This window comes from Macaca mulatta, chromosome 8 (genome assembly GCF_049350105.2).
Source record: "Macaca mulatta isolate MMU2019108-1 chromosome 8, T2T-MMU8v2.0, whole genome shotgun sequence".
In the NCBI taxonomy this organism is placed as follows: Eukaryota; Metazoa; Chordata; class Mammalia; order Primates; family Cercopithecidae; genus Macaca; species Macaca mulatta.
The window spans coordinates 109,708,874-109,733,777 of record NC_133413.1 but is presented as its reverse complement, the minus strand read 5'-3'; the positions used below and the strand labels follow the sequence as shown (position 1 = coordinate 109,733,777).

General features: G+C 35.1%; 1 protein-coding gene across 40 annotated transcripts in view; it reads right to left on the bottom strand.

Moving 5' to 3' along the window:
* VPS13B (vacuolar protein sorting 13 homolog B) overlaps positions 1-24,904 on the bottom strand; it is an 856,590-nt gene that overhangs the window by 496,481 nt on the left and 335,205 nt on the right. For all 40 annotated transcript variants that reach the window (XR_013397372.1, XR_013397371.1, XR_013397373.1 and 37 more), the window contains exon 20: positions 5,891-6,000. Coding sequence is in view for 26 of the 40 variants with exons in the window: in XM_077943895.1 (XP_077800021.1) it covers positions 5,891-6,000 (110 nt within the window). In the remaining 14 variants the exon portion in view is untranslated. The remainder of the gene's footprint in view (positions 1-5,890; positions 6,001-24,904) is intronic.

Genomic DNA, 24,904 nt, shown 5'->3' with positions numbered 1-24,904 from the left:
TAGTGACTCCATAATCCCTTGAATTTCTGCCCATTTATATTTGGAATACAATCCAAACTCTAAAAAGTTATAACCAAGTTCAGGATTAAAATTAATATACAGCTGGCCCTTGAATACATAAGTTTGAACCACATAAGTTCACTTAGTTCACTTACATGTGGATTTTTTTCCACCTCTGCCACTTCTGAGACAAGACGAACCCATCCTCTTCCTCCTCCTCAGCCTACTATTCAACATGAAGACCTTCAGGAATGATCTACTTTCATCCTATATAGTATTTTGTCTTCCTTATGGTTTTCTTAATAACATTTTCTTTTCTCTAGTTTACTTTATTGTAAGAATACCACATATAATGCATATAATATACAAAATATGTGTTAATTAACTATTTATGTTATCGTTAAGGCCTCTGATCAACAGTAGGCTATTAGTTAAGTTTGGGGGAACTCAAAAGGTATACATGAGTTTTTGACCAACCAGGGAGTTGGTGTCCCTAGCCCTCGTGTTGTTTGTTTCTAGGGTCAACCATAGAATGAGTAACTAGAGGAAATTTATGTGCTATACAGTGTAAATTCAAGCACAATAGCCAAAAGATGCAACTAATAAAAGCACAAAGTTAAAAATCCATGTAAAATTTTATAGATCCAGTTCATGGTACTGGTAATACTAAACAACAAACAAAAAATACCTTTGGATAGCTAAAACTCTGGGTGTATTTTTTTTTTCTTTTTGAGACAGAGTCTCACTCTGTTGCCCAGGCTGGAGTGCAGTGGTGCAATCTTGGTTCACTGCAACCTCTGCCCTCCGGGTTCAAGCAATTCTCCTGCCTCAGCCTCCTGAGTAGCTGGGATTACAGGTGCCTGCCACCGTGCCCAGCTAATTTTTGTATTTTTATTAGGGATAGGGTTTCACCATCTTGGCCAGGCTGATCTTGAACTCCTGACCTCATGATCCACCCGCCTTGGCTTCTCAAAGTGCTGGGATTACAGGTGTGAGCCACTGTGCCCAGCCAACTCTGAGTGTATTTTTACCCAGGCAAGAATTAAAAGGCCAAACAAAACTACTTTCTAACACAAGAGTAAGGCTCTTGTATGCCCTGTACACAGCTGTATACAAAATACTTACATTTGTTGAATGACTGCTAATAAAGATGCTGCATGTCAGGCATTAAGTGATACCAAATAAGGAGTAAGACCAGTGATTTCCTCCACTATTCTAGAAATATGGCTACCTTGGTCAAAAACATTGAAATAAGCAGTATTTATTTTTAACAACCTCCTATTACCCTGCTTATATTCTTTTTCCTTCTGGTACTGTAGCTCTCCTCAAATTTCAGTTGCACTCTAGTCTCAGAGCTGTTCTATCTTTAACTCAAAACTATCCCATAACCCAAAATACCTAAAGCTTTTCATAGCTGCATCATATAAAAGGTAACCATCTTTCACTAATTATTAATTTAACAAATTAAAATAATACTAGAAGGTTACAAAGAATACAACATACCTATTATAACCAACAATTAATGGCTATTAACAGTTTATCATATTTGCTTTTTTAAAAAAAGTATTCTAGATAAAACTAAAATCCCCTTTGACTGCCAACCTATTGTCCTTTCCTCCCAGAGTCAACCATTATTATGATATTAGTACAAATCCTTCAACTTAATTTTTATACCTGTATTCACTTACAGACACACATACATATACACATTAAGGGCAGTTTTAGAAAAATATAGGTAAGTGCTCTCATATTGCGAAATGGCTTTTGCATCAAATATAATTTGAGATGTCCATACTAAGGTCTATTGTATAATTTTTAATAAATGTTATATCATGTGAATATTTCATACTTCATCAACCTTCTTACAAATTTTCATTTAAGTTTTCAAATTTTCACATTATTGTAAAGAATATGCAACAGCAGTCTTACACACTATTCCTTAGTTACATGAATTTCACTCTAAGAGCATACCTGCATCAAGAAGTACAAGTTTGGGGTTATAAGTTCACAAATTTTCAATTTTATTAGATACTGACAAATTTATCAAGTTTTCACTCACAACAACAGTAATCATTCTCTACATTTTCACCAATACTGTATATCGGCATTTTTTTTCACGTAACAGATTTTAAGAGTAAAGATGAGTGGTCATGACTTGATAATTATTGAACCTGGGTATGGAAACATATTGCTCTACTATGCAATTCTCTCAATTTTCCATGGTGGGGTGAGGTGGGGGGAACATTCAAGAGGAAAATAGTAGAATAAGGACATTTTTAAAGTATATTTTTAAGTACGCCAAACTGTAGTAAAATAATAATGCTATCAATTGCTGTTGAAAATGTAAACTGGGCTGGATATGGGGCTCATGCCTGTAATCTCAGCACGTTGGGAGGCTTAGGTGGGTAGACCACTTGAGCCTAGGAGTTTCAGACCAGCTGGGGCAATTTGGTGAGACACCACCTCTACAAAAATATATATATTTTTTTTAATTAGCCAGGCATGGTGGTGTGTGTCTGTGGTCCCCACTACTCAGGAGGCTTAGAAAAGAGGATCACTTGAACCCACAAAGTCAAGGCTGCAGTGACCTGTGATCACAGCACTGCACTTCAGCCTGGGCAACAGAGCAAGACCCTGTGTGGAAAAAAAAAAAAGAAATAAAAAGGAAAAAGAAAATGCAAACTGTATACCAATTTTGGAAGCAATTTGGTGATATAACAAAAGTCTTAAAATATGTTTCTATAATGCAAAATACTTGCCTAGTGCTACTAATTACACTTGTAAAAATATATTCTAAGTGAATAAAGATGAATGCAAAGATTTAGCTATGGAGACATATACTCCAACATTATTTGTAACTCTGAATGAGTAGGATTATGGTATTTGTTAGTTTACCTTTTATTTTTATTATGTGTAGAGATGGGGGTCTCAACCTTTTGCCCAGGCTGGAGTATACTGGTGTGATTATTGTTCACTGCAGCCTCCACCTCCCAGGCACAAATAATCCTCCTGCTTTAGCCTCCAGTGTAGCTGGGACTACAGGCCTGCACCACCACGCAGACCTAATTTTTATTTTCTGTAAAAACAGAGTCTTGCTATGTTCCCCGGGCTGGTCTTGAACTCCTGGGCTCAAGCAATTCTCCCACCTTGCCTCCCAAAGTATTGGTATTGCAAGTAGTTTAGCTTCTAAATAGAGCATTGTTTCTGAATTAGAAAAATATACATATAATTATGTGCCACATAACAATGTTTCAGTCAACAATGGATTGCATACATGATGGTGGTTCCATAAGATTATAACACCATATTTTTACTATACCTTTTCTATGTTTAGACATACAAATACTTACCTTTGTGTTACAACTGCCTAAGGTATTCAGTACAGTAATACTCTGTATAGGTTTGTACCCTAGGAGCAATAGGCTATACCAGAGATGGGTTATAGCCCAAACGTCTAGCAGGCCGTACCATCTAGGTTTGTGTAAGTATACTCTATGATGTTTGCACAACAACAAAATTGCCTAATGATGCATTTCTCAGAATGTATCCCCATCATTAAGGGGCATGTGATTGTATATTCATTTTAAAAGTTGTAATTTTTTAAAAAGTTAAAAATCAAAATATTTGAATATGCTTGGTATCAATTAAATGAATGTCTAATTTATTTAAGCTGCTAGAACACTCTACTTGACCTTCAGGGATATCTGTGGTACACTGGAAATAATTGTATTACTTAGAGAATAACCAATCAAGAATTTACAAAGAAAATTTTTCCAGACTGGTTACTGCCATTAGTCTAACTTCTGTAGCACTCATTCTCTATATTCTGCTAGAGTAAACTTTCTAAAATCCAGCTCTGTTAATACCAGTTTCCTATAGCTCCTCTTTACACTTCAAAATGAAGTCTCAAATACCTAGGACTACAAATTTTTTTTTCAGAAATTGATTTCCAATTTCTCCCAGTCTCTACAAGAACACTTCACTCCATTCTGGAACCACTGAAGTCTTTCTTGCCATGCTTTTGCATCTTCTTTGCCTTTGCTCAAACAGTTCAGTCTAAAACAACCTTCCCTGTCTGGCGCACTCCTAGATACTCAGCTTAGTTGTTAATTCCTCCTTTTCACACACTACCCTGCTTGTGAGAACTATTCCTCTTTTTTGTTTTCACATAATCCTGGACATACATATACATAGTAATTACTAAAAATGGCATTACTATATCCCTTAAGATTCTCAAATACACTACATACTCTCAGAGGGAGGGATATTCTCACCTATGACTTTTATTTCTGTGGCCATGGTGTATAGCATACTGCCTTACATTCTGTAACTACTCATTGAAGGGAAAAATGGGGACAGGTATGGCAGAAGTTTCAAATAAAATTAGGACAAAGTGAAGAAAAACCTTTAAAACGTGCTCCTTAGAGAGTATTTTTTGTTAAACTTTTTAATTCTTATATAATTATAAAATTGTGTATTCTTCTCCCATCAACTAGCTTGAAGTTACTTCAGAAAAAGGATACAAAGCTATTCCATATAGGATACTGCAAAATTATACTTAAGTTGATGGGAAATTATAATTCAATAAAGCACAAATTTGGCCTCAAAAATTCTTAGTTCTGTCATTTACTTACAGCTGTTTGACTATACATAAATGAATCTCAATAAACATCAGTTTCTTCATCTTTAAAATGAAAATAACAAAACTGTCAGATTTATGTTTAAGTATTCTAGAAACTATAATTGTCTACTTACTACTTTGTAATTCATACTTTTTTTTTTTTTTTTTTTTTTTTTGAGACGGAGTCTTGCTCTGTCACCCAGGCTGGAGCGCAGTGGCCGGATCTCAGCTCACTGCAAGCTCCGCCTCCCGGGTTTACGCCGTTCTCCTGCCTCAGCCTCCCGAGTAGCTGGGACTACAGGCGCCCGCCACCTCGCCCGGCTAGTGTTTTTTTGTATTTTTTAGTAGAGACGGGGTTTCACCGTGTTAGCCGGGATCGTCTCTCCATCTCCTGGCCTCGTGATCCGCCCGTCTCGGCCTCCCAAAGTGCTGGGATTACAGGCTTGAGCCACCGCGCCCGGCCAATTCATACCTTTTTAAACAAACATATATTCCAACCTTTTTTGCACCAATCATCCCAATCCAAGAATTAGGTATTCGATGCATGTTTTTTGAAAAAACCTAAATATGACAAGGAAAGGTAGAGATAAAAATAAAAGCTGGCCAGGAGCTGTGGCTCACACCTGCAATTTCAGCACTTTGAGAGGCCGAGGCGGGCGCATCTCTTGAGGTCAGGAGTTTGAGACCAGCCTGGCCAACAGGTGAAACTTCATCTCTACTAAAAATACAAAAATTAGCTGGGTACGATGGTATATGCCCATAATCCCAGCTACTCGGGAGGTTGAGGCATGAGAATCACTTGAACTTGGGAGGTGGTCCCAAGAAAATCACTTGAACCAGGGAGTGGGCCAAGATCACGCCACTGCACTTCAGCCTGGGAGGCAGAGTGAAACTGTGTCTCAAAACAAAACAAACAAACAAAAATGCCAATTCTTTTATTGAGCAATTCTTATGTATTGCACATCATGAGAAGGGACATGTAGGCACTATGAAAGAATGAAGACTGGTGAAATAGGACTCCTAAACTAGTTTCTGTTTTATAAGCCATTGTACAGAAAGCCCCTTTAGTAGTCAAAGAAACTTTATAATGACATGCAATTTCTCATGCAAAAATAAGGGAACGGAATTGTTTGAAAGGGGTAAAGTGGAGAGACAAAGGAAATCTGGTACATTTGTTAAAAAAGAATCAATCAAAAGACATATATAATTCTACTAAATGAATAAGAAAAATATTTGTTAAGAGAAAAAAACTATTTAAAAATCTCTTACCTGTTGCATATGTCTACTTGTTCGTTTCTGAGGCTGATAGATGAGCCATGTATATAAGATTGGGTCAATATTAACTGCTAGTCCTTGTATACTGCAAAGAAGTACAGCACCTAGAAGATAAGATTTTTAAATTGCTATATAATTCCTCATAAAAAACAATAAGCTATTTATTACTTTACACCGTGTAGGATAGCTGTGACATAATAGACTAACAGTAACAAGCGTTGGAAAGGATGTGGAGGAATGCAAACCCTGCTACACTGCTGGTAGGAATGTAAACTGGTACACCCACTTTGGAAAATACTATGGCATAACTGGGTCATATGGTAACTATATGTCTTTTTGAGGAAATGTGGACACCGAAAACTTATGTCCACACAAAAACGTGTATTCACATGCTCATATCAGCATAATTTATAACAGCCAAAAAGTGAAATCAATATAAATTTCCATGAGTTGATGAATAAACAAAATGTGGTATTTCCATACAATGGAAAAGTATTCATCCATAAAAAGAAATGAAGTACTGATACATGCTACAGCATTGATGAATCTCGAAACATTAAGTGAAATAAGCCTGACCAAGAAAACATATATTTTAGAATTCCACTTATACGAAATTGCCACAAGAGGCAAAAACATAGAGACAAAAAGTAGATTTGTGGTTACCAGGGCCTGTGAGAGGGGAGAGTAGAAATAACTGCTAAGAGGTATGTAGTTTGAGAGTGATAAAAATACTCTGAAATTAGAAAACAATTGTAGAACCTGGTGAATATACTATAAACCACTGAATCACACAATATAAAATAATTGTATGGAAAGTGAATTACATCTCATTAAAAGTGCATTTGTCCATAAAATATAATAATAAGCTCAACTTTTTAGGCAAAGAACAATTTTTATATCGGCCCTGAAAAATGGAATACGTTAGGTAAAATATTCCTAAATAACTTTTTCATTATATTAAAAAATTGATTCATGATTTGAAATAAATTATAATCATTCAATAAATCATTAAAAATTACAATTTTTAATGTTCAAAAGCAAAGAAAAAGAGCAGCCTAGATTAAATGCAGGCCAACATTCTGACATAAAACACAAAGCTGAAGTGTAACAGGTTGCAATTCCAACCTACTAACTAACCTATTTTTTGTCCCTTTCTGATGAAAAGTAGTTCAAATAGAACTTACCTAAAGCAGAATATACAATTCTCAATTTATGTGCAGGTTATATACATCTCTATATAAGTTTCTGTAATTGTACATATATTTTTAATACAAATATTATTAGCTCCACTAGGATATATGAAACATAAAGGAAGGGATATTTGTCAATTTTGTTATCAGCTATACCTGTAGCATATAGGAAATATGCCATCATACTGAATAGGGAAAAGCTGTTGCATTCCCCTTGAAAACTGGCACCAAACAAGATGCCCTCTCTCACCACTCCTATTAGACACAGTACTGGAAGTCCTGGCCAGAGCAATCAGGAAAGAGAAAGAAATAAAGCCCACCCAGATAGGAAGAGAGGAAGCCAAACTATCTTTGCAGACAACATGAAAATATATATCTAGAAAATCCCATAGTTTTGGCCTAAAAGCTCCTTAAGCTGATAAAGAACTTCAGTGAAGTCTTAGGATACAAATTCAACATACAAAAATCATTAGCATTTCTATACACTAACAACTGTCAAATTGGGAGCCAAATCAGGAATGCAATCCATTCACATTTGCCAAAAGAAGAATCAAATACTTAGGAAGACAGTTAACCAGGGAGGTGAAAGAGCCCTACAATGAGAACTACAAAACATGCTCAAAGAGATGACAGAAACAAATGGAAAAACATTCCATTCTCATGGATAGGAAGAATCAGTATCGTTAAAAGGGCCATTCTGTCCAAAGCAATTTACAAATTCAATGCTGTTCCTATCAAACTATCAATGACATTCTTCACAGAACTAGAAAAAACTATTTTAAAATTCATATAAAATGGAAAAAGAGCTTGAGTAGTCAAGGCCATCCTAAGCTAAAAGAACAAAGCTGGAGGCATCACATTACCCAACTTCAATCTATACTACAAGACTATAGTAACCAAAACAGCATGACAACTTTACAAAAACAGACACATAAACCAATGGAACAGAACAGACAGCCAAGAAATAAGACTACACACCTACAACTATCTTATCTTCAACAAACCTGACAAAAACAGGCAATGGGGAAAATGATTCCCTATGCAATAAATGGTGCTGGAATTGGCTACCCATAAGCAAATAATTGAAACTGGACCTCTTCCTTAGACCGTATACAAAAGTCAACCTAAGATAGATCAAAGACTTAAATAAAAACCAAAAACTATAAAAATCCTGGAAGACAATGTAGACAACCATTGTGGACACAGGAACAGGCAAACATTTCATGATGATGATGCCATGATGAGAATGGCATGGGAGAAAATGCCAAAATGGGAGAAAATTTTTGCAAACTCTGCTTCTGACCAAGGTCTAATATCCAACATCTATAAGGAACATAAACAAATCTACAAGAAAAAAAAGCAAGCCCATTAAAAAGTGGGCAAAGGACATGAACAGACACTTTTCAAAAGAAGACATACATATGGCCAACCAGCATATGAAAAAAAGCTCAAGATCATTGATCATTAGAGAAATGCAAATCAAAACCACAATGAGATACCATCTCACACCAGATAGAACAGCTGTTATTAAAAAGGCAAAAAATGACAGATGTTGGTGAGATTGTGGTGAAAAGGCAATACTTATACACTGTTGGTGGAAGTGTAAATTAGTTCAACCATTGTGGAAAATAGTGTGGCGATTCCTCAAAGAGCTAAAAACAGAACTACAATTCAACCCAGCCATCCCATTACAAGGTACATACCCAAAACAATATAAATCATTCTACCATAAGGACACATGCACACGTATGTTCACTGCAGCACTATTCACAATAGCAAAGACATGGAATCAACCTAAATGCCTATCAATGGCAAACTGGATAATGGAAGTGTGTTACATATATACCATGGAATACTATGCAGCCATAAAAAAGAACAAGATCATGTCCTTTGCAGGAACATGGATAAGGCTGGAGACCATTATCCTTAGCAAACTAATGCAGGAACAGAAAACAAAATACCACATGTTCTCACTGATTAGTGGCAGCTAAATGATGAGAACACATGGACACACAGAGGGGAAAAACAGACACTGGGGTCTATCAGAGGGTGGAGGGTGAAGGGCGGGAGAAAGGAGAGGATCAGAAAAAAATAACTATTGGTTTATTTTTTAGTACCCGGGTGGTGAGATAATCTGCACAACAAATCCCCATGACACAAGCTTACCTATATTATAAACATGCACTTGTATCCCTGAACCTAAAATAAAAGTCTATTTAAAAAAAAAAAAGAAAGAAAGAAAAAATGCCTGATGGTAGGGGGTTAAGAAAGTATATATCAGAATAAACCATAGCTGGTTCTCAGGATAACTGAAAATAGTACATTTGTTCTATTATGTTATAGATTATTTAAACCAGGAAAATTAGTATTAATAACAAGTCCTATGAAAACTGATATATAAAAAGACAGATAAAAGAATGAAGGAGAAAATGTAAGAGAAAAAGAAATTTATCCTTTTTTCAAAGCTTTCCACAGAATCTTCAAATAACCAAAATTTGCCATGTATACTCCTATTCTACCATGTAGTTCTATTTTTCCCATAGGCCCAGAACCAGTATAAATCCCTAGGCAACATGCTCAGACAACAAAAGCAATGTACCCTCCCAAGGACCAATATGTGTACTGTTGAGCAATGATTCACTCAAGCAGATGTCAGAAAAGAAAGATACAGAAAAGCTAAACACAAGATGACTGCCAAATGGGATTCATAATTAAAGTCAACTGAAAATCCAATTTAATATAGAATATTTATTTTAACATATATTTATTACTTTCATAGGTTGCAAATTTCTCATAAGGACCTAAATTCTTCTACTTCCCAAGTATCACTTATACCCAGAATAAAGCCATAAAAATACCATATTAAGATAAATAAATAGGACTTTCCCAATATGATATCCAGTTTTCAAACAATTCTAGCAGCTCTATTACAGCTATTACAGCAAAGACTGTCATCTCCACAGACTAACAAGAATAAAGTAGTACAATATATACAGTAAGATTTAATTTGCATTGTATTCTTATTTGATGACAACTCATTCTCCCAAAAAAGTTACTATGTAAGAAAGAGAATTCTCCCCCAATATGAAAAGTTGTTTACTAAGACCTTTTGATTTTAAAGCAATTAATGGAACAAGATCTAGAGAATTTAAAAGGTTTATTTAAATTCAGGAATATATAATTCAATCTCAAGGGTTAAAAGATCTTTCTAAAATCTATGTAAATAAAATTAAAATTAGATTTAAATTACTATGAATTTCCTTCTGTCCAATGAACCCCTTGTAATTTGTTCTATAATATCACATAAGTACCATATATAATACATATTATTTACTAACAATAAAGAAGACATTCACCAAAAGAAAAGTAAATTACATGAAGACAGAAGACTTTGGATCCAGAAGACAAAAGATCTAACTCCAGAGAAAAGTGATGGGAATTCCAAGGCTTACAACAGTGAATTAGTCACAGGTACATAGAAAGCTTAGTAACAACAAAACACAATTATTAAACACAAGGAAATCAAATGTTATAAAGGAAAGAATAGCTATTAAGATACAACACAACTGTGACGTGAATAGTGTTAATACATGGAATGATACAAATTCTGAAATAATAAATGAACAATTTAATCAATCAAATTTAGGATATAAGCAAATAAGAACATGTGATGAAGGCTGGAGAAAGTGAAAGATAGCCAATTATCATTTTCCACAGTAAGAAGTCAATAAATAATGCTCCAAAATCAATATTCAGGAAAAAAACAAGAAAAGCTATGTTATTTTAAAATATGGAAGTAAACACCAAAATGATTCCTGAAAATTTGTGAAACTAGTTACAGCTAGAAAAGGAAACATTAAAAAATGAGTTCTTGTCCACCCCCGCACCACACACACAAAAATGTAACTGAGATTCTGAAACTTGGGACACCAGGACAGAGAGATAGATGAGCCGTAGACTTTCTTGTGAAGACCAACAGTCTCCGATCTTTTTGGCACCAGGAACTGGTTTTGTGGAAGACAATTTTTCCACGGATTTGAGGGGTGGAGGAATGGTTTCAGGATGAAACTGTTCCACCTCAGATCATCAGGCATTAATTCAATTCTCATAAAGAGAATGCAAAATCTAGATCCCTTGTATGCACATTTCATAATAGGGTTTGCACTCCTATGAGAATCTAATGCCACCAGTGATCTGACAGGAGGCAGAGCTCAGGTGGTAATGCTTGCTTGCCTGCTGCTCACCTCCTTTTGTGTGGCCCAGTTCCTAACAGGCCATGGACTGGAACTGGTCCATGGCCCAGAGGCTGGGGACCTTAGCTGTAGATACTAGAAAAAAGCAGGAAAAAAGTTGTCTCTTCGAGAAAGTCTCCAATTCACTGTTATGTGACATCTACAAATTATGATCTTTCATTTATGTTTCCCATAACAAAAAAATCAGCAAGCAGTGCAGAAAACAAACCACTGTTAATAAGAGTCAAAAATATTAATGAATAAAACATTTAGATCCTCAAGCACTGAAGGTATTAGAATACAGAATATAAAACAGCTATGTATAAAATATTTAAAAACAAATTTATGAAATCATGAAGATAACTATGAGAAAGCACCAGCAACAAGTAGACAGATTTTAAAGAAAAATGAAAATCATAGAAATGACAAATTGTTGAAGTAAAAAAACTTACTGAACATGTTAAAAAGCACGTTAGATGCAGTTGAAGAGAGAATTAAGGAAATGGAAGCTACATAACAAGATAGTTTAGAATGTAACCCCAGATTGAAAAATAATGAAACTTTTAAAATGAAGCTAGAGAGAGAGAGGTCTGAGTGAGAAGACATAGCATATGTCTTATTGGACTTGAGAAAGATATTAGAGAATGGGGAAGAGGCAATATGGTTTTAAAAAAAGGTAATGGCTGAGTATTTTACAGAAATGTTGAAAGATAATAAACTTTAAATCTAGGAGGCCCAATAAACCCCAAACTGGATAATTAAATCTACACTAAGCAAAAAAAGAAGTTGTAAACGAGTGAAGATAAAGAGAAGATCAGAAAAGTACTCAAAAAGATAGATCACCCGAGGAAAGAATGCATAAAGGCAAATAAATTTATGACCAACCTCTCAGCCAATAGTAAATGATATCATTATATAATTTTAATTAAATACTTACATATATGTTACCTATTTTTGTGCGTACCTAATGTTACATTGAAAAAACAGTAAAGAAAGAAAAAAGATATTGATTTTTTAAATAATTCAGGATTATGTTTTTTAAGATTATGTATCTAAGTACAGGTCACATTATATACTATATATTTTTTGATTATGATGAAAAAATTTAAAAACCTAGTAAACAAAATGGCATATAAATTTAAATGCATGCAAACTGGACAAGATGCAAGTATGTTAAGAAATTACAGATATCCTCCATATTGTACAAATTATTATAGAAGTCTTTTCAGATATGTCTAAAACTAAATGCGTTCAATGAATTTTCAAATTTTCAACATGTGATTGGGACACCATTTTATTTGAGATTTTATAGAGAGAAAACTGAAAAAAAAGTAATAAATATTTTCAAAAGGAAAATTAAACTTGAAGGTCTTATTATAATTAAGAAGTTAAAAATACTTCACCAAACTAAAAGTTATATGATTACATTATACCAAAAATGACCTCATGACTTATAGCCAGCCTTAAAATTTATGAATGTTATAGATGATAAAAGAGAGTAATCCATTAATTTAACACCAATTTGGTTGAAATTACAATTTAGAGATAATGTTCTTTTAAATTTAGAGAGAGATTTTCATCATATACTCAATTCACAAGATACCAACCTTTAAAAATAGCACACAAGTTCTAACATGTAAATATCTGGGCAATTAGTTTAATATTGAGTTAACACAGACCAGATCCACCACAGATCACTAAAATTTGGCAGTATTTTATTCTGTTTAATTTTAGCCTGGGAGACAAGTAATGAGAAAAGTGTGGTTTACTGCTCTCCTCGCTGCCCAAATGGCTCACTTATCCACATTCCACTCAGGCTTCACCCTGAGGTGGAAATCAGGGTGTCACTGTCATTTGCAGTTACATTCTACGCTGAAACATGAGAGCTGAAATAAGAGTTAGAGACCAAAGTTGCACAATACTAAAATTAAACATACATGCCTCTTGGCAGCTATAGAAGCTTACCAGCCAATGAGACTGTCCTATAATATATCAAGTAATATTAGGAAAAAGTATCCTGTGTTTTTTCTTAAACCAATGAATGAGACAAAAAAATACAAACATATTAATTTACATCTAAGTTGTTAAAACTCACTATTTTTCTATTAAGCAGCTATAGTAAAGAAATTTGTAGAATTGTATAGCTCCTAAGAAATTACGTGCTACTCTAATTTTTTAAGAATAATTTCGATAATTTTGGCTAAATAGTTAAGGAAATAACAGAAATAAAATAAAAGAGGAACCACTACTTCAAAAACAAGGGTAAGGAATAAAGGCAAGAGGGGAATCAGAGACTAAGAAACGACAGAGCAGAGATGAGCTGCCAACTACTAGCAACTTTATCTAGGGGAATTATCAAATTTGGTATAAAGGAATATTAAGATTTGTAGCTGTGTGTATATGGTAGCTGGTCACTTCCACTTCTCATAGGATGTAGAAAATTGCAAGAGAATTCTATCCCTTTGTAGCAACAAGAACTTTTCAACATTCATCAGAGCAGAGTTCCTAAGGGAATCCAATGAATAAAAACTGTGAAAGTCAAAGGTCTCTCACAGGAGAGAAGAAATGAATAGTGGCTATCATTCTTGGCAGAGTAGTATGAGAAGAAAGTTGATAAGAAGAAAATAACTGCACTTTAAAAAAAAATGTCAAAAGACCCAGTTGGGGGGTGCATGATAGTTCAGAATCACTGAGAACTCTAGACACAGGGGATCCTACCCACTTGCCATCTATTTTCCACAGGTGTCGATCAATTGTTCATGAGAATGACAAGAAGCAGGGCTGGAGAGATAAGACGCCTGCTGAAGTGCAGGCCCATAGATATGAATGAAGTCTGAGTGCAAAGCAGGAGAATGAAAAGAAATCTCACGAGTACTCTAAACCTTAAACTGAGTACCAGGAGGAAGGGCAATCTGTGTCTGGCAGAAAGAAAGAAGCACTGAGAGATACCTCCCTAAGGCACAAGTCAACAAGGCATGCAGAATTCTGAAGGTGTATCAGGAGAACTAAGCAGAAACTACAAACCATACAAAAACAAAGATCCTAATCTTGCTCTCAAAAAACACAGGGTCCTGTAGTGAACTTAACATAAGTTTTAAAAGAATAATATATAGCTCAAATATGGAATAAAAGCCAAATACCAGACCCAACGGAACTATGCTAATGCCATGACAAAAGAAGAGGCACGTATTTTTGTGGACATAAACATTATTTACATAGGCTCCATTCTCTTTATACACAACATTTGACATTACATAAAAAACTACTGTGAAATATAAAAAAGCAAGAAGAAATGACTGATTATAAAAAGAAGAAACAATCAATACACCAGTCTCAGAGGTGGCCCAGATATTGGAATTATCAAACAAGGACTTTAAAACAACTTTGATAATAAAGATGTTAAGTAATTAAAAAGAGTAGACAATATGTTTGAATCGAAGGAAAATTTTAGCAGAGAGAAAGTATAAAAAAGAGTCAAATGAAAATATTAGATTTTTAAAAACACAATATCAGAGATGAAAAACAATTTCCCAAATGGACATATATCGACCAATAGATTAAAAAAGCTCAGCAAACCCCAAGAAGAATAAATAGAAAGAAACGAGATCTAGATATATCATCATCAAACAGCAGAAAAGCAAACGTAGAAAAAAATTTTAAATCATCCAGAAGAAAAAAAAAAAAGACACAATATATATAAGGAAATCATAAGAATAATTTCTCATCAGAAGTAATGGTGACCAGAAAATAATAGAATTTTTTAAATGTTAAAAAAGTCAAACTAGATTTCTATGCCCATAGAAAATGTCCTTCAAAGATGAAGATAAAACAAAAATAAAATGACAGAGAGAATTTGTCTTCAGAAAATTTGTGCTACAAGAAACTATAAGATAAATGCTTTAGATTGAAAGGAAATTATATTAGATAGAAACTTAACTCTAGAGAAGGAATGAAGAACAAAGGGTAAATATCTTGGTTAAAAAAAAAGAAGAGTTCCTTTTGCTACTTTTTTGAAGCATGGTCTCACTCTGTTGCCCAGGTTGGAGTGTAGTGGCATGATCACAGCTCACTGTAGCCTCTATCTCCCATATTCAAGTGATCCTCCCACCTCAGGCTCAGGGGTGCCACTATACCCGGCTATTTTTATTTTATATTTTTGCAGAGATGATGTCTCACTATGTTGCCCAGGCTGGTCTTGAACTCCTGAGCTCAAGCGATCCTTCCACCTCAGCCTCCCAAAGCGCTGAGATTACAGGCATGAGCCACAGTGCTCGGCCTAAGTTAACATTTTATCTCCTTCTAAATTACTTATGTGTCTTATTTCTCATTTGTCACAGAATCCACCAGGAAGATGTAATGGTAACCTCAAACCATGAGTCAGTAATTAATACTTCAAGATGTTCCAAAGTTATCCTCTGATTTTATAATCACAATGTTAACTACTAAAACAATAAAGGTCATTATAGACAGCTTTGACAATGAAAAGCTCAGAACTACTTTTTTTAATTTACTTCAAGTTGTGGGATACATGTACAGAACATGCAGGTTTGTTACATAGGTACACATGTGCCATGGTGGTCTGCTGCACCTATCAACCCATCATGTAGGTCTTAAGCCCCGCATGCATTAGGCATTTGTCCTAATGCTCTCTCTCCCATTGCCCCCCACCTCCCAACAGGTACCGGTGTGTGATGTCATCCTCTGTGTCCATGTGTTCTCATTGTTCAACTCCCACTGATGAGTGAGAACATGTGGTATTTGGTTTTCTGTTCCTGTGTTAGTTTGTTGAGAATTATGGCTTCCAGCTTCATCCATGTCCCTGCAAAGGACATGAACTCATTCTTTTTTGTGGCTGCATAGTATTCCATGGTGTATATGGGCCACATTTTCTTAATCCAGTCTATCATTGATGGGCATTTGGATGGGTTACAAGTCTTTCCTATTGTAAATAGTGCTGCAATAAACATATGTGTGCATGTGTCTTTATAGCACTATGATTTATAATCCTTTGGGTATATACCCAGTAATGGGATTGTTAGGTCAAATGGTATTTCTATAGAGTTCTAGATCCTTGAGGAATCGCCACACTGTCATCCACAATGGTTGAACTAATTTACACTCCCGCCAACTGTGTAAAAGCATTCCTATTTCTCCACAGCCTTGCCAGCATCTGTTGTTTCCTGACTTTTTAATCATTGCCATTCAAACTTGTATGAGATGGTATCTCATTGTGGTTTTGATTTGCATTTCTCTAATGACCAGTGATGACGAGCTTTTCTTCATATGTTTGTTGGCCACATAAATGTCTTCTTTCGAGAAGTGTCTGTTCAGGTGGGGTTATTTGCTTTTTCTCTTATAAATTTGTTTAACTTCCTTGTAGATTTTGAATATTACACCTTTGTCAGATGATTAGATTGCAAAAATTTCTCCCATTCTGTAGGCTGCTTGTTCACTCTGATGATAGTTTCTTTTGCTGTGTAGAAGCTCTTTAGTTTGATTAGATCCCATTTGTCGATTTTGACTTTTGTTGCCATTGCTTTTGGTGTTTTGGTCGTGAAGTCTTTGCCCATGTCTTCATCCTGAATGGTATTGCCTACGTTTTCTTCTAGGGTTTTTATGATTTTGGGTTTGACATTTGTCTTTAATCCATCTTGAGTTAATTTTTGTATAAGTGTAAGGAAGGGGTCGAGTTTCTGTTTTCTGCATGTGGCTAGAAATACAACTTACAAAGGACATGAAGGAGCTCTTCAAGGATAACTACAAACCACTGTTCAAGGAAATAAGAGAGGATACAAACAAATGGAAAAAAATTTCATGCTCACAGACAGGAAGAATCAATATCAAAAATGGCCATACTGCCCAAAGTAATTTACAGATTCAATGCTATTCCCATTAAGCTACCACTGACTTTCTTCATAGAATTAGAAAAAACTACTTTAAATTTCATATGGAACCAAAATAGAGCCAATCTAGCCAAGACAATCCTAAGCAAAAAGAACAAAGCTGGAGGCATCACACTACCTGACTTCAAACTATACTACAAGGCTACAATAACCAAAACAGCCTGGTACTGGTACCAAAACGAATATATAAACCCTTGGAACAGAACACAGGTCTCAAAAATAGCACCACACATATACAACCATCTGATCTTCAACAAACCCAACAGAAACAAGCAATGGGAAAAGGATTCCCTATTTAATAAATGGTGCATCTATAAAGTTAATATCTTTTTACTAATTCCATTTCCAGAAATCTATGTTAAGGAAATACAGAAATTGCTTAGTATTAAAAATTTCCCATAGAACTATCTAAAGGTCCAAAACTGAGGACTGGTTCAACAAACTGTGGTGTTAGCCATGTAACAAAATGGTAGCAGTCTTTTAAAGATAGTTGTGAAGATTATGTGATAATGATAACATTCTTGTGACATTAACAGAGATTTTAAATACAATTTAATAAAGGTCAAATAAGTATCAGTAGAATAAAAACCTAGAAAGATGTATGTTTTTAAAAATTTCAAGTGGTTTGTGATTTGGTGGTGAGTTATTTTTCTTCTGCTTTCCATATTTTTTTAATACTCCAAATCCTGTTTACTCAATATATAATTATTTTTATAAAAAAGAGTTAAGGTTGGGTACAGCAGCTCGTATCTGTAATCCCAGCACTCTAGGAGGCCCAGGTGGGCAGATCACTTGAGTCTAGGAGTTCGAGACCAGCCTGGCCAAAATGGTGAAACCCCATCTCTACTAAAAATACAAAAATTAGTAGGGCATGGTGGTATACATCTGTAGTTCCAGCTACTTGGGAGGCTGAGGCAGGAGTATCACTTGAACTCTGGAGGCGGAGGTTGCAGTGAGATGAGATTGCACCACTGCACTCCAGCCTGGATGACAGAATGAGACTCCATCTCAAAAAAAAAAAAAAAAAAAAAAAGACCTTCACAAAATATATGTAGATATCTACAGATTTTATGCATTTAGAGGATAAATCAGATTTAAGTTATTCTTCTGCCTAAACACTGCTTTACCAATCTACTTTAAATTAAATCCAGACTTCTTACCATAGCCTACAAAGCTGTATACAAGCTGATTCTCGCCTCTCTCTGAATTCCCATCCAGTGGCACTCTCCCTATTGACCATACTCCAGCTACCCTTCAATATATCAAATTCTTCGCTGTCCCTTCAGGTTAAATCACTTCTTTATGATCTCTTCGGAGAACCCTGTCACTTAACACCCTATCAAATTAGGTTTTCCCATTTTTTGATATCACATTACCTTGTTTGCTATTAATTAACATTTATAATAATGTAATTTTTTGCTTACTTATTACCTCCTTAGATGGAATGCAAGCTCATATCCGGAACCATTTCTATTGCTCAAATTACATCCAATGCCAAGCACAGTGACTGGCACTTAAAAAACACAAAATCTGTTGAATAAATATATAAATATATTATTATATCTATCTTTAATTTTACAAACAGTTATTACAAAGTGTAGCTCCATTTCATCCAGAAGTAGGTATTGTAAAGTATGCTTCAAATCAAAGAATACTCCAAATATTACTCAATAAGAGACACACTGTGATTACCAATGACAGGTAAAACTGTTTTCTGGACTAGTTTCCAATATTTCAGGGTAATACTATTTTATGTATGCTATTCCTTTAGTCTTTATTCAGATTATACAAACAATATAGAATTACTGGGGACACTGTAGAATCAACAAAAAAGGAGGGAGAAGAAAAGGAAGTTTTATTAATCAATATTAACATTTTGCTATAGATGAAACTCCTCATATTTGATGACTTAAAACCATAGCTGTTCCAACATTGTAGCCCATGAAGTTAGTATCCCCAATAAGTATATATTCTAAAAACAACTACTTTTTCTTTTATGAAGAGCCTTTTCCTGTGTCATTTTTCCTGTGTCAAAGTAGATAATACTCTCTAGCATTCCTTTCCCCTTGTCCCAGACACCCCTAAATCTCCAAGTAAGCCTAAATTGTTTCTTATTCCAGTTCTATGTGGGCTTCCACCAGTTCTACATAGGACAACCTGACAGAACTCAGACTCGCGCCCACTGCCTCACAATCACATATAGTTTATTGAGATTATCAATCAAGGTGTTCTCTACTCCTCTGCCTTCTGGATATGTATGTGGCTTAAACCAGGTGTCATAAATTGGTCTTAATTGCCTACTTAAATCTATATATATTTCATTTTACCCTATGCATATAATTGGTCAACATAACAATCCTCTTCCTTCCCTCTCCCTTTCTTTCTTTAACTAACATTTATGTTCCAATTATTGTGTTAGCTACTCAAGGTTCAAAGATGAATAAAGGAAAATAGCATTCTCAAGGAATCTTGTGGTGACAGTAGGAAAGAGGGACAGCAATAAACAATTATAAAATAAGGGACAGGTACAACTTTAAAACTGTGGAAAGGGTAGGGTTATATGCCTCACAATGAAAGGAGAAGGGACATAGTACAAACGATTTCTAAGTAGAGTCCTAAAGAAGGAGAAGGATTCTGCCAATCATACAAGAAGCAGGAAAGAACAACACAGAAACAGACACTAGCTTGTGCAACAACACGGAAATAAGGAAAAGTATGATACGTTCAGGAACATATGAGTAGTTTTAAAAGGATGGAGCAAAAAAAATGTAGGGAATATGGCTAGATCATGAATGCCCATTCTAGGGAATTAATCTTTTATTCTGGGAGAGTGAAATACAACTAAAGACTTAAATATAACTGGGGAAAAATAAAATCTCAAGTGTGCATTTAAGAAAAATAAAAATTAATGGAGCATGGACTATGGATTGGGGGATTTAGGGTACTAAGTAGGTAAACACTATTTAGCACCACTACTTTTAAAATTATTTAAGGCATTTGGGACAAAAATCACAAAGGCATGACCTGAGATAGTAAAAGTCATATTGAAAAGAGTGACAAATTTCTAAAAATATTTTATTTTAGAGACAGAAATAAGATTATATAACTAAATAGATTTAAGATACAGGAAGGAATAGTTTGAAGCACTGAGAGGATACAATGGTACAATCATTTATGAAATGTACTAAAAAAATGAATTTGAAGAGAAAGAGGAAGATGGTAATTTGGGAAATTAGGGATGTTTATGGGACATCTTTACCCACATAAACATATTGAGAAGCATTTAAAATATATAAGATAACATTGTGTTTGTGTTGGGGTAGGGGGAATTCCCAGAGCTAGAACTGCAACTGAACTACAGGGAAGAAAGCAGTTAGGCTAATCAAATAATAAGAGAAATCTGAAAAGGAAATTAAGGAATGGTCAAAAGGACAGAATCAGGATACAAAAACTAAGACTATCCTATGTCTCTTTCCTCAGCATTTTCAAGAGAATGGTCCAAGCACCAAATGCTAATAAAATTGGGCTTTTAAAAACATTTGATTTTATGAAAAGAACAATAGTCTTCTACTGAGGTTTTATTTCCCTTGGTTCTCTTTCTTTCCCAATAATTAACAATAGTCCTATAACTAAATCTCCTTGGAGTGGCATGGTTCATCTCTTGATCTTCCCCAATCCCTTTAAAAATGGAACCAAACAGTCAGGTGTGGTGGCTCATGCCTATAATCCAGCACTTTGGGAGGCCGAGGTGGGTGGATCACCTGAGGTCACCTGAGGTCAGGAGCTGGAAACCAGCCTGGCCAACATGGCAAAACCCTGTCTCTACTAAAAACACAAAAATTAGCTGGGCGTGGTGGCATACGCCTGTAATCCCAGCTACTCAGGAGGCTGAGGCAGGAGAACAGCTTGAACCCAAGGAGGCTGAAGACAGGCTATTTGAAAATACACACCCAGAGGTGACAAAAGAAAAAAGAAAAGAGTGAAGCACATCTATCTAGATCCAGAAAATAAATTCAGAAGGTCAAATCTAAGAGTTATTAGCCCTAAAGTGGAGGCAGGGAGAGATATAGGTGTAGAAAGTTTATTCAAAAGGATAATAACAGAGGACTTCCCAAACCTAGAGTAAGATATCAATGTTCAAGTATAAGAGGTTTACAGAACACCCAGCAGATTTGAGCCAAAGAAGACAATCTTATGAAATTTAATAATCAAACTCTTAAAAGTCAAAGATGAAGAAAGGATCCTAAAAGCAATAGAAAAGAAACAAATAAACTAACAATGGAGCTCCAATATGTCCGGCAGCAGACTTTTCAGTGGAAACTACAGGCCAGGAGAGAGTGGCATGAAATACTTAAAATTCTGAAGGGAAAAATCTTTCACTCTAGAATAGTATATCCTGTGAAAATATCATTCAAACATGAAGGAGAAATAAAGACTTACCCAAACAAACAAAATCTGAGAGATTTCATCAACACCAGACCTGTCCTAAAAGAAATGCTAAAGGAAGTTCTTCAATCAGAAAAAAAAGGACACTAAGCAATAAGAAAACATCTGAAGGTACAAAACTCTCTAGTAATAATAAGCACACAGAAAAAACACAGAATACTGTAATGCTGTAATTGTGTACAAACTACTCTTAAGTAGAAAGAATAAAAGATGAACCAATCTAGGACAGTAACTACAATAACTTTTCAAGACATTGACAGTACAATAAGATATACATAGAAAAAACAAGTTAAAAAGCAAGGGGGTAAAGTTAATGTGTAGAGTTTTTGTTAGTTTTCATTTTTCTTGATTGCTTGTTTATGCAGGCAGTGATAAGCTGTCATCAGTTTAAAATAATGGGTTATAAGATAGTACTTGCATGCCTCATAGTAACATTAAATCGAAAAACATACAACAGATACACAAAAAATAAAAGCAAGAAATTAAATCAAACCATCATAGAAAATTAACTTCCCTAAAAAGAAGACAGGAAAATAGAAAAGAAGGAAGACCACAAAACAATTGAGAAAACAGTAAGAAATGGCGGAAGAAAGTCTTTACTTATCAATAATAACACCGAATGTAAATGGACTAAACTCTCCAATCAAAAGACATAGAATGGCTGAATGGATTAAAAAAACAAGACTCAATGATCTATTGCCTACAGAAACACACTTCACCCATAAAGACACTCAAATACAAAATAAAGGGATGGAAAAAGAAATTCAAAGCAAATGGAAACCAAAAAAGTGCAGGAGTAGCTATACTTTTATCAGACAAAATACATTTCAAGACAAAAACTTTAAGAGACAAAGGAGGTCATTATATAATGATAAATGGTAGATTCCGGAAGGGGATATAATTGTAAATTTTAATGTACCAAACACTGGAGCACCCAGATATATAAAGCAAATATTATTAGAGCTAGAAAGATAGACCCCAATACAATAAAAGGTGGACACTTCAACACCGCACTTTCAGCACTGGAGGGATCTGTCAGAAAGAAAATCAACAAAGAGATACCATATTTAATCTGCACTGTAGACCAAATGGACCTAACAGATATTTACAAAACATTTCATTCAATGGTGACAGAATACAAATTCTTCTCCTTAGCACATGGATCTTTCTCAAAGATAAATCATGTGTTAGGTCACAAAACAAGTCTTAAAACAAACAAACAAACAAAAAACTGAAATAATATCAAGCATCTTCTCTGATCATGGTGGAATAAAACTAGAAATCAGTAACAAGAGGAATATTGGAACACATGAAAATTAAACAACATGACCCTGAATGTCCAGTGGATCAATGAAGAAATTAAGGAGAAAATTGGAGGGCTGGGCGTGGTGGCTCATGCCTATAATTCCAGCACTTTGGGAGGCCGAGGGGGGGCAGAACACAAGGTCAGAATTTCGAGACCAGCCTGGCCAATATGGTGAAACCCCATCTCTACTAAAAATACAAAAATTAGCCATGTGTGGTGGTGTGTGCCTGTAGTCCCAGCTACTCGGGAAGCTGAGGCAGAAGAATCGCTTGAACCGGGGAGGCAGAGGTTGCAGTGAGCTGAGATCGTGCCACCACACTCCAACCTGGGCGACAGAGTGAGACTCCGTCTCAAAAAAAAAAAAAAAAAAAAGGAGAAGAAGAAAATTGGAAAATTTCTTGAAACAAATAATAATGAAAACAGCGAACCAAAACAGCAAAAGCAGTACTAAGGGGGAGTTTATAGCTAAGTTTATAGCTATAAACAAATACATCAAAAATAAGAAAACTTTCAAATAACCTAATGATATATCTTAAATAACTGGAAAAGCAAGAGCAAGCAAATCTGAAATCTGTAGAATAAAAGAAATAATAAAGATCAGAGCAGAAATAAATGAAATTGAAATGAAGAAAATGCAAAAATCAATGAAATAAAACTGATTTTTTGAAAAGGTAAACAAAATTGACAAACTTTTAGCCAGATTAAGAAAAAAAAATAAGATACAAATAAAATCAAAGACGAAAAACGAGACATTACAATCAATACCACAGAAATTTGAAGGATCATTAGTGGCTACTATCAGCAACTATATAACAATAAATTAGAAAATCTAGAAGAAATGGATAAATTCCTTGTTACATGTAACCTACCAAGATTGAAGTATGAAGAAATACAAAACCTGAACCAACCAATAGCAAGTAATGAGATCAAAGCTGTAACAAAAAGTATCCTAGCAAAGTCCAGAACCAATTGGCTTGACTGCTGAATTCTACCAAACAATTAAAGAAAAACTAATACCAATCCTACTCAAACTATTTCCAAAAATAGAGAAGGTAATATTTCCAAACTCATTCTACGAGGCAAGTATTACCCTGATCCCAAAAGCCAGACAAAGATACATCAAAAAAAGAAAACTACAATAGACGCAGTGGCTCTCACTTGTAATCCCAGCACTTTGGGAGGCCGGGGCAGGGGGATTGCTTCAAGCCATGAATTTGAGACCAGCCTGGGCAATATGGTGAAACCCTGTCTCTACAAAAAATACAAATATTAGTTGTGCATAGTAGCACATGCCTGTAGTCCCAACTACTTGGGACGCTGATGTGGGAGGGTCACTTGAGCCTGGAAGGTCAAGGCTGCAGTAAGCCATGAGCATGTCACTGCACTCCAGTCTAAGTGACAGAGTGAGACCTTGTCTCAAAAACAAGAAAACTACAGGACAATATCTATAATGAATATTGATGCAAAAATCCTCAACAAAATAATAGCAAACCAAATTCAGCAATACAGCAATACATTAAAAAAAAAGCATTCATCATGACCAAGTGGGATTTATTCCAGGTACGCAAGTATGGTTCAACATATGCAAATCAACTAATGTGATACATCATATCAACAGAATTAAGGACAAAAACCATATGATCATTTTGATTGATGCTGAAAAAGCATTTGATAAAATTCAACATTCTTCCTTGATAAAAACCCTCAAAAGACAGAGTACAGAAGAAACACAGCTCAACATAATAAAAGCCATATATACAGACCCACAGCTAGTATCATACTGAATGGGGAAAATCGGAAAGTACTTCCTCTGAGAACTGGAACATGACAAGGGTACCCACTTCACTACTACCATTCAACAGAGTTCTGGAAGTCCTAGCTAGAGCAATTAGACAAGAGCAACAAATAAAAGGCATCCAAACTGGAAAGAA